The following is a 12,946-nucleotide window of genomic DNA, read 5'->3' as shown; positions in this document are numbered from 1 at the left end:
AAGAGTCACTCTCCCCCAGTCAGAGAGTATATTTTCTCATCTCATTTACTGAGGTTTTATGTCCTTTAAAATTAGGTAAGTTACCAACAATTGTTATATTTATTCCTAGGTACAACCGTTTTGGAGAAAGATTTAGTGGCGTATATCAGAATTTTAAATGCACATACCCTTTGACCCAGAAATTCCACTTTTAAGAATATGACATACAGTAATACTATATAAATGCAGATATAAAAATATAAGGCTACTTATTACAATAAAATCCTGGAAACAAATTAAATGTCTGTCAGTAAGGCAATAATGACCTGCAGCATATTCATGGGATGGAAGAATATTCAACCATTACAAAGACTATAGAATCAAAGGTACTGGCTTCGAGAAGAGTTCTACAAACTATTATGCTAAAAGCAATAAAAGCAAGCTGCAAAATTAATGTCTTCACTTTTTTTTTAACTGGGAAGTGGAGGAAACAAAAATATACGTACAGTATTGAGTACACAGCCTGGTTCTTATTAAGCATTTTAATCACCTTACAAAATCAAACGTGACTTGGTTGGTTGAATACTATTTCATTTCATCTATCTTTTACAGCCTGCCTTGCTCTACATAAGATTTAATGGTGGCCCCATAACACAGCATTTCAGAAAAGTAAGCTTTCAACTGACATTCTACTCATAAATATTTAAGAATGCAAACGTCCCTAAAATGTAGTGTTTAACTAGTGATATTTTTCAATATGCCATAAAATCTCAACACCATGATTCAGGAGAAAATGTATGACTCCTTCTAAATCATCATTTTACCATGGCAATCTATTGAAAACTTACTTCTCTCCATACATGAAATAACCTTTTTAAGAGTGTGTGGTCTTGTATATTAAGTGCCAGAGATCACAGTGCAGGAACACAGTGACATTCTCTGTAATACGGAAACAAAGCCTTTCCTCCCAAGAAAAGTAAATAATGAAAGCTTATTTTAAAATCATGCAAAATTCTGCCTTTTATGCTAAATCTTTAGATTGTGCTTAATCAGTGTACGGTCAAAAAGGTACACATGAAAGTTTTCTTGTACACATGAAAGTTTTCTTAAAGAGAGAACACTAAATTCCTTAGAAGAATTTATTCACTACTAAATGTATCCGCTAACTTCTGCCAGCCAGAAAACAAGGTCTTGAGATCAGAAACTCCAAGGCCTTATTATACCTGGTCCGAGATACTATGAATAAACATTTCAAACAGAAAAACAAACAAAAAAAATCACACCAGTACCTGCGTAAGCACTTTGATACTGTTTGAAGTAATGAATTGATTTTTAAGGGAGAAGATTTTTACTCTTCACATTTCTGTATTCCCGCAATCGTTTAAAAGAGCAGGTACTATTTTATGGTGAAAAAGGTTAAAATGCACAAAAGGAGAGGAGAATATTAACTGATTTTTAAGAACTTCAGGGAACTTCCTTGGTGGCTCAGTGGTTAAGAATCCGCTACCAATGCAGGGGACACGGGTTCGAGCCCTGGTCCGGGAAGATCCCACATGCCGCGGAGCAACTAAGCCCGTGGGTCACAACTACTGAGCCTGCGCTCTAGAGCCCGCAAGCCACAACTACTGAGCCCACGTGCCTAGAGCCTGTGCTCCCTAACAAGAGAATCCACCGCAATGAGAAGCCCGCGCACCGCAACAAAGACGCAACGCAGTCAAAAATTTTAAAAAATAAGTAAATGTATTTAAAAAAAAAAAGAACTTCAGCTTTTTGATGTCATATACGAATTGGTTTGAAAGCACTGAGAAAATGGCATAATACTTCAAAGCACATGGAAAAATTGATAGGAAAAAGTGTTACTTTTTTGAGGAACCCACACGTCTTTGCCAATTTTTATTGTTTAGAGTTCATCTAATTGTCCATTTTTAAGGTTATTTTGTGGTACTTCTGAAAGTTTAATTCAAACTAAACTATTAAAAACTGTTAAGAGATTAGTTTTTTCAATGTTTCCGTAAGTCAATAAAACAGAGTTAAAACAACAAAAATCCAGCCTACTCCACTCGGGCTGAGGGTTTGCCGTCCCAATGTCCTGTCGCGGGCGCGCGCATACCAGCGACAGTGACATCAGATCGAAACCACACGGTTTCGCCAGGGACCAACCACTCCCGCAAAGACAGCAGCCGCCGCCCACCGGGGTGGCTCCGGCCCGACCTCCGCTCCCCGCGCCCGGCTTCCCGGCGGGACCTGTTGCGCGTTCCCGCCCGCCCTGCTCCCTCCCCGAGCAGACATGAGCCGGGGACTGCCAGCGACGCCGCCGCGATGCACCTGCCTGGGCCCCAGCCGTCCCCACCCCCGGCCAGCCGCCCGCTCCTCGGGCCCCGGCCCGGCAGCCAGCCCGCGGGAGGAGGGAGACGGGCCCGCGGCGGGACGGGCCCCCGAAGCGCTCACCTTGGCGGCCGCGGCCCTGGCGGACATCTTGTCTCTCCGGTGCCACAAGACGCTCCTCGGACCCGAGACTCCTCGCCGCCAGCCACCGGCTCCTCACGCAGCTGCCCAGATAAACATCTCCCGGGAGCGAGCGGGGCGGGGGCGCCGGAGAGGCCCGGCCCACGGGGAGGGGACTCAACTAGGACAAAAGTCCGCGCCGCGCCAGCCCCGCCCGGGGCTTCCCGCGGGGCGCGCCCGGCCGGCACCTCCCTCCGAGCGCGGCGGCCGCAGCCCCGCCACCGGCACGGGCCCGCCCGCTCAACGCTCGGCAACACCGAGCCCTCCGCGGCCCGTCCGCCGGCTCCCAGCGAGCCGCTTCCGCATGTAACTTCCCAGGAACGAAGCCGCAACGACGGGACGTGGCGTCGGCGGGCTGAGCCGGCGCCGGCAACCACGGACGGCCACGCAAACCTGCCAACCCGACCCGGCCCACTGAGCATGCCCGGCCGGGGGGCGGGGCCGGGGCAGGGCCGCGCGCGGGAGGCGGGGCCGAGGCGGGGGCGGGGCCACGAGGGCGAGGGGCGAGCGGCTGGTCAGCTTCCTGTCCGGACGCGACCCCTGTTGCGGAAGGAAAAGCCCAGTTTCCGAAGTAGCTTGGAGACGGAGTTTCCTGTTTGTTCGCATCGCGGGTCCGGCGGAAAGCGCCCCCGAGGAGCGAGCCTCCGTGTACCCAGCCTTTGCGACTTGAACAGAGACACACCTGGCCGCGGCCCCCGCCGCTCGCCTGCCTAGGCCTCGCTGTGAAGTGCGTCCTGGCTGTCGTTGCGGACGGATCGACTGCCCCGCGGACACTGGTCACGGGCACCAGGGGGCTCACGCACACGAGGCCTCGATATAGACCCAACACCCCCTTCTCCAGCCAGTACAGACAGGGATCCCAAAAGCATATTTTTGGCATAAAAAATGTTGAAATTCTTAGTGGCGAGAGAAGGGGAGGCGCCCAGCAGAAAACGCTGCGAGGACGTTCGGTCCACGGTCCGGCTGATCAGCCCGCAGTGTAAACGCCCTCGCTAGACACCAAGGAGTATTTAAGAAACCTTTCCCGCCCTCATTATTCTACACTCTGTAAAATGTAAAGCTCTTCACAAATGTCAGGAATTCTTAGTAACATTAAATGGTAAGCTCCTTAAAAGTACCTAGTATAGTGCCATAAAAGGTACACGAGAAACAGAAAAAAGCAGAAACATCAGGTTTTAAACGATGGTTTTCTCTAGAATTCAAACTGTATGAAAAGATCTAACTTACCGTAACCAAGAAATATCTGTATATCATACATATATATCAATTAAAATTTCAAAGTAAAATACCATACATTTTGCAACCTGAAGCTATGGAACTAGAAAAAAGCATTCTGCAAATCAAACCCTTATTCTTTCCTTTTTTTTCCCCATGCACAGAAATGGTTACAGTCTCTTTTGTTTTAAAGTCATGTTGGATGTGACTTGTTTTTGGACAAAGTATTATTTATTCTTTTAGGAACTGTAATTAAAATTTCCTTATGAACAAATGCTATTTTTTTAAAATTGTGGTGATATTATTTTTTTATTTGAAAAGGTGGCTGTGGAAGACCTTCCACATTATCTTTATTAGTCTTCCCATTTAATAAGATGTGCAATCAGCATGACCTGCCTAGAACTAGACAAAGTACCTTTAACAGACCTAAACCTAGAAATGTTATCTACAAATGCACTGAGACCTTTCCTCTTTCCTCATTTGTCACTCTTCATCAAGCCTACCGTATATGTTAAATGCTAGATTACATAATGATCTGTCAAAGATCTAATAAATCTGATGGCAATTTTAGTTTATCTTCCTTTTGCCATGGTTTTAAAAATAATGAAATCAAGCAAGAAATTTAACCTTGAGAATACTGTGCTTTAAAAATTACTTTGATAAAAATACTTCAATGAATAATAGTATACTTTAAATTTTTTTTCAATGGTAGTTATAATATCTAAATTAAGCTGTACGAATGGGAGAAAATATTTGCAAATGAAGCAACTGACAAAGGATCAATCTCCAAAATTTACAAGCAGCTCATGCAGCTCAATATCAAAAAACCAAACAACCCAATCCAAAAATGGGCAGAAGACCTAAATAGACAGTTCTCCAAAGAAGACATACAGATTGCCAACAAACACATGAAAGGATGCTCAACATCACTAATCATCAGAGAAATGCAAATCCAAACTACAATGACGTATCACCTCACACCAGTCAGAATGGCCATCATCAAAAAATCTGCAAACAATAAATGCTGGAGAGGGTGTGGAGAAAAAGGAAACCTCTTGCACTGTTGGTGGGAATGTAGATTGATACAGCCACTATGGAGAACAGTATGGAGGTTCTTTAAAAAACTAAAAATAGAACTACCATACGACCCAGCAATCCCACTACTGGGCATATACCCTGAGAAAACCATAATTCAAAAAGAGTCATGTACCGCAATGTTCATTGCAGCTCTATTTACAATAGCCAGGACATGGAAGCAACCTAAGTGTCCATCGACAGATGAATGGATAAATAAGATGTGGTTCACATATACAATGGAATATTACTCAGCCATAAAAAGAAACGAAATTGAGTTATTTGTAGTGAGGTGGATGGACCTAGAGTCTGTCATACAGAGTGAAGTAAGTCAGAAAGAGAAAAACAAATACCGGATGCTAACACATATATATGGAATCTAAAAAAAAAAAAAAAAGGTTCTGAAGAACCTAGGAGTAGGACAGGAATAAAGACGCAGATGTAGAGAATGGACTGGGGGACACGAGAAGGGGGAAGGGTAAGCTGGGATGAAGTGAGAGAGTGGCATGGACATATATACACTACCAAATGTGGAATAGATAGCTAGTGGGAAGCAGCCACAAAGTACAGAGAGATCAGCTCGGTGCTTTGTGACCACCTAGAGGGGTGGGATAGGGAGGATGGCAGGGAGATGCAAGAGGGAGGAGATAATGGGGATACATGTGTATGTATAGCTGACTCACTCTTTTATAAAGCAGAAACTAACACACCATTGTAAAGCAATTATACTCCTATAAAGATGTTAAAAAATTAATTAAGCTGTACAATTTTTTTTAATGTATCTCCTTTTCTCTAAAGAATCAAGAGAAAGGTTTTGTCATTTGTAAAAATAAAGGTAAAAGTTAGTTGTCAAGAATTAAAAGCACATATCCATTCCTACATTTTATTTCCGGGGAGATGGTTTGATAAGAAGTGGAAAGCATAAAGCATAATCTCAGATAGTTGCCCCTTTAACAATGAAGAGTTTATCCTTTCAACATCAAAGAAAGGTTCACATTAAACCACAACTTTAATGCCTACATATGGATGTGATTATAGCTCCTCTAGATCAATTATATGGGAAGAAATACAAGCAAATTTGAGATTCTCATTTAGAATTACAATAAAGTTTAACCAAGAATCTCTTTCGATAGCACAGACTATTTCTGATCATCTAATGCAAACTGAACAGGAAACTAAAAAACCACAACACTTTCAAAGACAACTTCCTGTGGGACTTTTGGTGTCTGTGGCTCAGAATGAAAAAACAGCATGTATGCGAAACCTTTATAAATCTTAGAACCATTTATTAAAACAGCTTTGACCAAATGAACAACTATAACCACACCCACATTTTACATATGTATATTTATCTTTCTGTTACCAAAAAAATCCTTAGAAAAACAGTTATTTTTAGTATGAGCTGTGAGTTTACACATGAAATATAAAGGGGAAGTATGGCACTGTGGCAGAAAGTGAGACAGTCTTGATAATGTCACAAAAGAGACATATATACAAAATACTGGAATTAGGAGAACTTTATCAGAGCACTGTAACAACAAAATAAAATAAGTAATCCTAATCTCACTCTTATGCCATATTTTTAAACATTCTATAAACTGCTTCAGAGTTTTCCTCTGCCGATAAGAGTCGTATAACACTGTTAAATAGGAAAAAGTTTTTTAAAGCTCATAAAGTTTCTAGATTTCATAGACCAGTAAAATTTCACAAAAACAAAAGAAACAAAAAAACCCACTTTAGGGGTACAATACAGAATGACCAACTTTTAATCTTATTTTATTTTGCAAAGTAAAGAACATTTAAAAACAAACATTATGAACTGTACACACTTAAAGATGTTTAAAATGGTACATTTTATATAGATTTTTGCCAGAATAAAAAAAAAATACCAAAAGAATGCTACTTATCACCAACATCATTTCATTTTTTTAAAGAACGTAGAAACACTAAAAACAAGTCATTTTTTATTCAGTTCAAAATAAAGAACAGTCCTTCCCAAGAAGAGTTCCTCCTAAGGAAGAGTGGGGCCATCCTTCCTCTGACCATGGCAAGGTAGAGCTTTCTCTTTTTAGGGTCGTGAATGTCACACAACCAGGCCGACTAGAAAGTTCATAATTCCGTGGAATCCATGACTCCAGCTGGACTGGAGGGAGCAGTCTGCCCCTCCTTCACAGCTCCTGTTTCCCACTTCTACACTCTCCTAATGACCCCTCAAAGACCTCCTCCCCAGCCCAAGCAGATAATTCATAGAGAAAACAGAAATTGAGGAATGGAAACTCCCTTCCCTTCCTGCCAAATATGACACACCTATCCTAACATTGGCTTTTCTTCTCTTTCCCTCCCCCCTGGGCAGGGAATCCCATCTGGGGGCCTGGCCCTATCAGCCAAGTTATCTGGCCATCATCTTTGTCCTCTCTCAGCTAAAGGATTCTACCTCTCAGAATTCAAGCTTCTCCTAGTTTCTCCCATCTTAAAAACGGAGGGAAAAAACAAAAACAAAAGCCCCTGACTCCACCCAGGCTACCTTCAAAGGTGTGCCAGCAGTGCAGCTGTACGACCCGGTGCTCAGAAGCCCCTGCACTTGGGGTTTAATGCTCTCAATCTGAATGATTTTCGCTTTGGATTTGTATTTTGTAAGTGAAGGTGGATAGAGCGCACACTGGGGTCCTGTGGTCTCAGCTCACACTGGTCCTGGCTCCTGTGGCCTCTGGGGCGGGGCTCCAGGCTGCCTGCTCCCAGGACTCCTGAAGACTGGCCTATACCTCCCTCCCTGACAGGGATGGGTGAGGGCTGGGTACCACAGCATCCTGGGTGGGGCAAGAGCCCCGGCAGGCAGTGCTGTTTCCCACCTTGGTAGGGGGAGCCTCTCTCTCAGCTCCCACTCGGGTACCAAGCCTTCCCGGCCTGGAGGTTTAAGGATCCCTGGTGGTTGCCATCTGCTGTGGGCTGCAGCAGCAGGCCAGGAGCTCAATCCCCCCAGACCCTGTGCCCAGCTAGGGCATCTTGGTCAGGCAGCTTGTGAGAAGGGGGTTCTGCTAGGCCCAGCAGGCCAGTGGGACCCCCAGGGCCTTGGAGGGTCTTCTGGTTGTGATTATCCCAGGCCCAGGGGTGCTCCCCCTGCCTGTGGGTCTCTGCTTGGGAGTGGGGTCCTCTCTCCTCCCAACCTTTCTGAGTTTGCTTGTGCTTGTCTCTTCTGGCTGGCTTGAGGGACAACTCCAGGGACAAGCCATGAAATATCAATTGTATAATTCAACTAATTCCTCATACGAGTTAAATGTTCTGATCTTTGCATTTAAAACTAACCTGAGGGCTTTCCTGGTGGCACAGTGGTTGAGAGCCCGCCTGCCGATGCAGGGGACGTGGGTTCGTGCCCCGGTCCGGAAGGATCACACATGCCGTGGAGCGGCTGGGCCCGTGAGCCATGGCCGCTGAGCCTGCGCGTCCGGAGCCTGTGCTCCGCAACGGGAGAGGCCACAACAGTGAGAGGCCCGTGTACCGCAAAAAAAAAAAAAAAAAAAAACTAGCCTGATATAAAGATAAATGGAAAAATTATATGTACTGTTAATGATACTTTTTTCTGCTTTTTGAGCAAAGGGTTCCACATTTTCATTCTGCACTGGATCCCACAAGTGGCACAGGCAGCTTCGAGTCCAGCCCCTCTAGACAGTGTTCTACCGGTTCATGATGAGCTTCCCGAGAGTTCTCTCACCTCTGGGTCTCTCTGTTGTCAATGCCTGCCCTGGGCTCTTGGCATTCTTTCTTTTCCCCCTTAATTTCACAACTAATACAGGGGTACATTCTTTCTGTAAAAGACTCAAGCAATAGGTATTTTTCAAAAGTCCAACTGGCCTACATCTCCCATTTCCACTACCCAGGAATACTGGTATTTAAATCTAACTAGAGAGTGATATCCAAATGACCTTTTTTTTTTTTTTTTGCGGTACGCGGGCCTCTCACTGTTGCGGCCTCTCCCGTTGCAGAGCACAGGCTCCGGACGCGCAGGCTCAGCAGCCATGGCTCACGGGCCCAGCCTCTCCGCAGCATCTGGGATCTTCCCGGACCAGGGCCGAACCCGTGTCCCCTGCATCGGCAGGCAGACTCTCAACCACTGAGCCACCAGGAAAGCCCCAAATGGCTTTTTTTGATTGAAGTATATGCTTATTTAAAATAAAAATGCTAAACTGATACTGCTGACTTGCCAACCAAGGATATTAGATCAACCTATCCTGTTTCCCCCCACCCATATGAACGCTTGATATTAATCTTATACATTTTTGCCTGTCTGGCAGACAAAAACAGTATATTACTTGACATTTATTCATTTACCCCCTTTTTTCAGTTAGGTTATTTATCTTACTGCTTTGTTGAAGTTCTCTAAGGATCCCTTTGTATTTAATGCATTCTAAGACTTTTTAGTCTGCTGCCTGTGTGTGTGAGTGTGTATATGTATACGAAATAAAATTTCTTTTGGAATAATTTTAGCTTTACAGAAGAGTTGAAAAGATAGTACAAAGACTTCCTTTATACTTTTCACCCAGGTTCCCCTAATGTCAACATTTTATATAACTATGGTAGATTTGTTAAAAACCAAAAAAATTAACAATGTTACAACATTATTAACAGAAGTACATCAAGTTCTGCCCGTTTTATCTCTTTAATTTCTCTGATATTCTTCCAATTTTGCCAAGCCTCCTCCTTTCCAAATCTTATGAAAACTATTTTGGCCATGTCCATTTTGAGGCTCTAGAATTTCTTAAGTTCAAGTCTGTGAACATGACTATGAATGAGGCAGAGGGTAAATTAAAAAGTCACAGAGGGGCTTCCCTGGTGGCGCAGTGGTTGAGAGTCCGCTTGCCGATGCAGGGGACACGGGTTCGTGCCCCGGTCCGGGAAGATCCCACATGCCACGGAGCGGCTGGGCCCATGAGCCATGGCCGCTGGGCCCGTGCGTCCGGAGCCTATGCTCCGCAACGGGAGAGGCCACAAGAGTGAGAGGCCTGCGTACCGCAAAAAAAAAAAAAAAAAATCACAAAGGACAACACTCAGGGCACACCTGGAGTTTCATGGTTCTTATTATACTCAAGGAACTTATTTTCTCAGACTCATCATTGTAAAAGAACTTCTGTGAGATATTTTCTCAGCCTCAAACAATAAATGGAGATCAGAAGAAATCTTTCTATCCCACTTTAGTTTGGCATCTGTCTTTCCCAGATGGCAGGGAGTACCAAGCTCATTGGATTAAAAAAATACAACCAGATATATTCCTTAACAGAAGCTAAACAGTCTGGTCTCCCAAAGTACAATGTTTGGATTTTGTTTACAGTTTATGCATGTGTAAAACCTTTATAATAGTAGTCTTTTAAAACAAATAATAAACATAAAATGTAGAAAAGTTAGTGGAACTCCACTGAAAGAGAGGTAAATATATTTTTATATTTAACATAATTTTAAAAGGGAGTAAAATATATACATATATTTGCAAAATAAACAAATAAAAGGAATTGCCTTTAGAGGAGGGAGAGACATCAATAATCTGAGACTTTTCTAGACAGACTCGATATTATAGTTTTGACTTTGGAAACAAAAATGTTTTGCATAGTTTTTAAAAAATGAAATCAAGAAGAAAAAAGGCATCTGTAAATACTGGGGTGAGAAAATAAACACTACTTTCGTGCCCTAACCATACAAAGAAAAGAACTGTTCCCAATGACTTGTCCAAAGTGCTTTGACTGTATTCTCAGTGGAATATCTTCTAAGGAAAAGGGCACTGCAGAGAAATCTTAAATTTCATCCAGTAGTCTGTTAGTAATAATATCAACATTATTATTTTGAAACTTTTATCTACGTGTGTGTGCACATTAATATAAAACTGACATACTCATTAGTATATTAACTAATATATAGTAATTAGCTGTTTTATATATGTATTAATACATTAGTATATTTAATATTTATTAGTATTATCAACATACAATAATTTACAATATTAACATTATCACATTATGTGTATAACAGTTTCAAAGTTAAATGTAAATATACAACAGTTTCAAAGTAATAATGCTAATATTATATATTATTAGCATTAGTATATGATAGTAATGCTAAATTATAATATATGTTTTCACACTAGTTATACATTAGTTAATATATCAATATATATTAGTGTATGTTAACACAGTTAAGAACCAAAATTTTCCACTGAAAAGAGAAAAAAGCGTAAAATTGAAGAAGTTAAATAAAAATTTTGCAATTCTAATTTAAGTTAAAAAATCAGTATAACAACTTTAAAAATATACTTAAGAGAAAAAGAAACATATATATGTATCTATATGTTCCAGGACCCTTGGAGATACCAAAATTCGAGGATGCTCAAGTCCCTTATGTAGTATTTGCATATAACCTATGCACATCTTCCCATACACTTGAAACCATCTCTAGATTACTTATAATACCTAATACAATGTAACTGCTATGTAAATAGTTGCCAGTGTGCAGCAAATTCAAGTTTTGCTTTTTGGAAATTTCTGGAATTTTTTTCCGAATATTTTCAATCTGCAGTTTGTTGAATCCATAGATGCAGAGTCCACAGATACAGAGGGCTGACTATATATATATATACACACATATATATATATTTCCCAGCTCTTGCCATCAAAAGGACTAGAAATAATAAAAACTCAATAGCATTGAGCCCAACCAGTGCCCATACTGTAATCTCCAGCCAGGAATGGCTGATTACAGGTCTGGAGCAAGAAACATACAAGATAATCCTGGGATATACTGTGCCAGAAAGCAAGGAAATTCTCAAAGAATAATGGATCAAAAGGTGAGAGAAGCAACCAAGTAGCTTCCACTGGCCAAAGATGAAACAATTTGAGCCTCAAAAAAAAAAAAAATGCAATTGAAACACACTGAATATTTAAAACCCATGAATTCATAATACAAGCATACCTCGTGTTATTATACTTTGCAGGTATTGCATTTTTTTATAAATTGAAGGTCTGTGGCAACCCTGCATTGAAGGTCTGTGGCAACCCTCCATTGTCAGATGGTTAGCATTTTTTATCAATCAAGCATTTTTTAATTAAGGTATGCACATTCTTTTTTCAGACATAATGTTATTATTGCACATTAACAGACTACAGTATAGTGCAAACATAATTTTTATATGCATTGGGAAATCAAAAAAATTCATTTGACTTGCTCTAGTGTGATACTTGCTTTATTGCAGTGGTCTGGATTAGAACCTGCCATATCTCCGAGGTCTAGCTGTAATATCAAAAAAGAGAGTAAATAAGCAAGAGAGGCCCCCAAACAACTACGTATTGAGTAGCTCTAGCTATAACTCAGGTACCAACTCCTTATTCTCTAAGCTGTCAATTGAAAGGAAAGAATATATATTCTGTCTGAATATTATTGCAGATAACCAAATGACTCTAACTGATGAGGGAAAGTTCCTTATGAAAGAAACTCCAGCTATTAAATCTGGAAGGAATGACGGAATTAGGAAATCATTGTCTTGTAACACTGAAATAACAGATTCGGGTACTGATCATCAAAGGATCAACCCACCCATCAATGTTATAGCATTATTGAAAGCAAGACAAGCCAACACTGATGCCTCTGTGTGATGCGACTGGAAGCACACAACCCTCTCTACAAAGGACACCTGCCCCAAGAGTGGCACCTGAATGAAATTCACCTATAGGGAGACTTCCACAAACAGAAATACAAGAGCTGGAGATGCACCTTGAATGACTCCACGAGGAAGCAGACAGACAAACGCAGAATGTGGGAGGTTCTATATACTATATAGAACTATACTATACTATTCCTATAGTATATAGGAAAACTCAGCCAGTTTTCAAAACAAATTAATAGGAAAAAAGAAAAGAAAAGCAAGTTGGGACTGCTATGGACCTTATGTGGATGGAATCCTTTTCAAATCTACCTATTGTAAAAAGACATTTCTGAGACAATTGGGGAAATTTAATTATGGACTAAGTGCTAGATGATACCAAGATATGATCATGGCATGTGGCCACATAAGTAAGGTATCCTTTTTGAGGAGATGCATATTGAAACATGCAGAGCTGAAACAGCACCATGTTTGGGACTTGCTTTAAAATACTTCAGCAAAGAGAAAAATTTTAAAATACAGGCAAAAAAAAAA

At 41.5% G+C, this 12,946-nt stretch overlaps 1 protein-coding gene across 6 annotated transcripts in view; it reads right to left on the bottom strand.

Annotated features, from left to right (window-relative positions):
• The window catches only part of TJP1 (tight junction protein 1), a 148,995-nt gene that overhangs the window by 112,519 nt on the left and 23,530 nt on the right, over positions 1-12,946 (bottom strand). For 4 of the 6 annotated variants that reach the window (XM_029237821.1, XM_029237827.1, XM_029237824.1 and 1 more), the window contains exon 1: positions 2,428-2,877. The exons of 1 other annotated variant lie outside the window; for it this stretch is intronic. In XM_029237821.1, coding sequence (XP_029093654.1) covers positions 2,428-2,454 — 27 coding nt within the window. In that variant the 5' untranslated portion in view covers positions 2,455-2,877. Of the gene's footprint in view, positions 1-2,427; positions 2,879-12,946 lie in introns of those variants that run through there. One more of the 6 variants, XM_029237826.1, reaches the window with a different exon arrangement.

The sequence above is a fragment of the Monodon monoceros genome, unplaced genomic scaffold, assembly GCF_005190385.1.
Source record: "Monodon monoceros isolate NGI ecotype Baffin Bay Population unplaced genomic scaffold, NGI_Narwhal_1 Super_Scaffold_21, whole genome shotgun sequence".
Lineage (NCBI taxonomy): Eukaryota > Metazoa > Chordata > Mammalia > Artiodactyla > Monodontidae > Monodon > Monodon monoceros.
The sequence above is the reverse complement of the archived record's forward strand: the minus strand, read 5'-3'. Positions and strand labels throughout refer to the sequence as shown.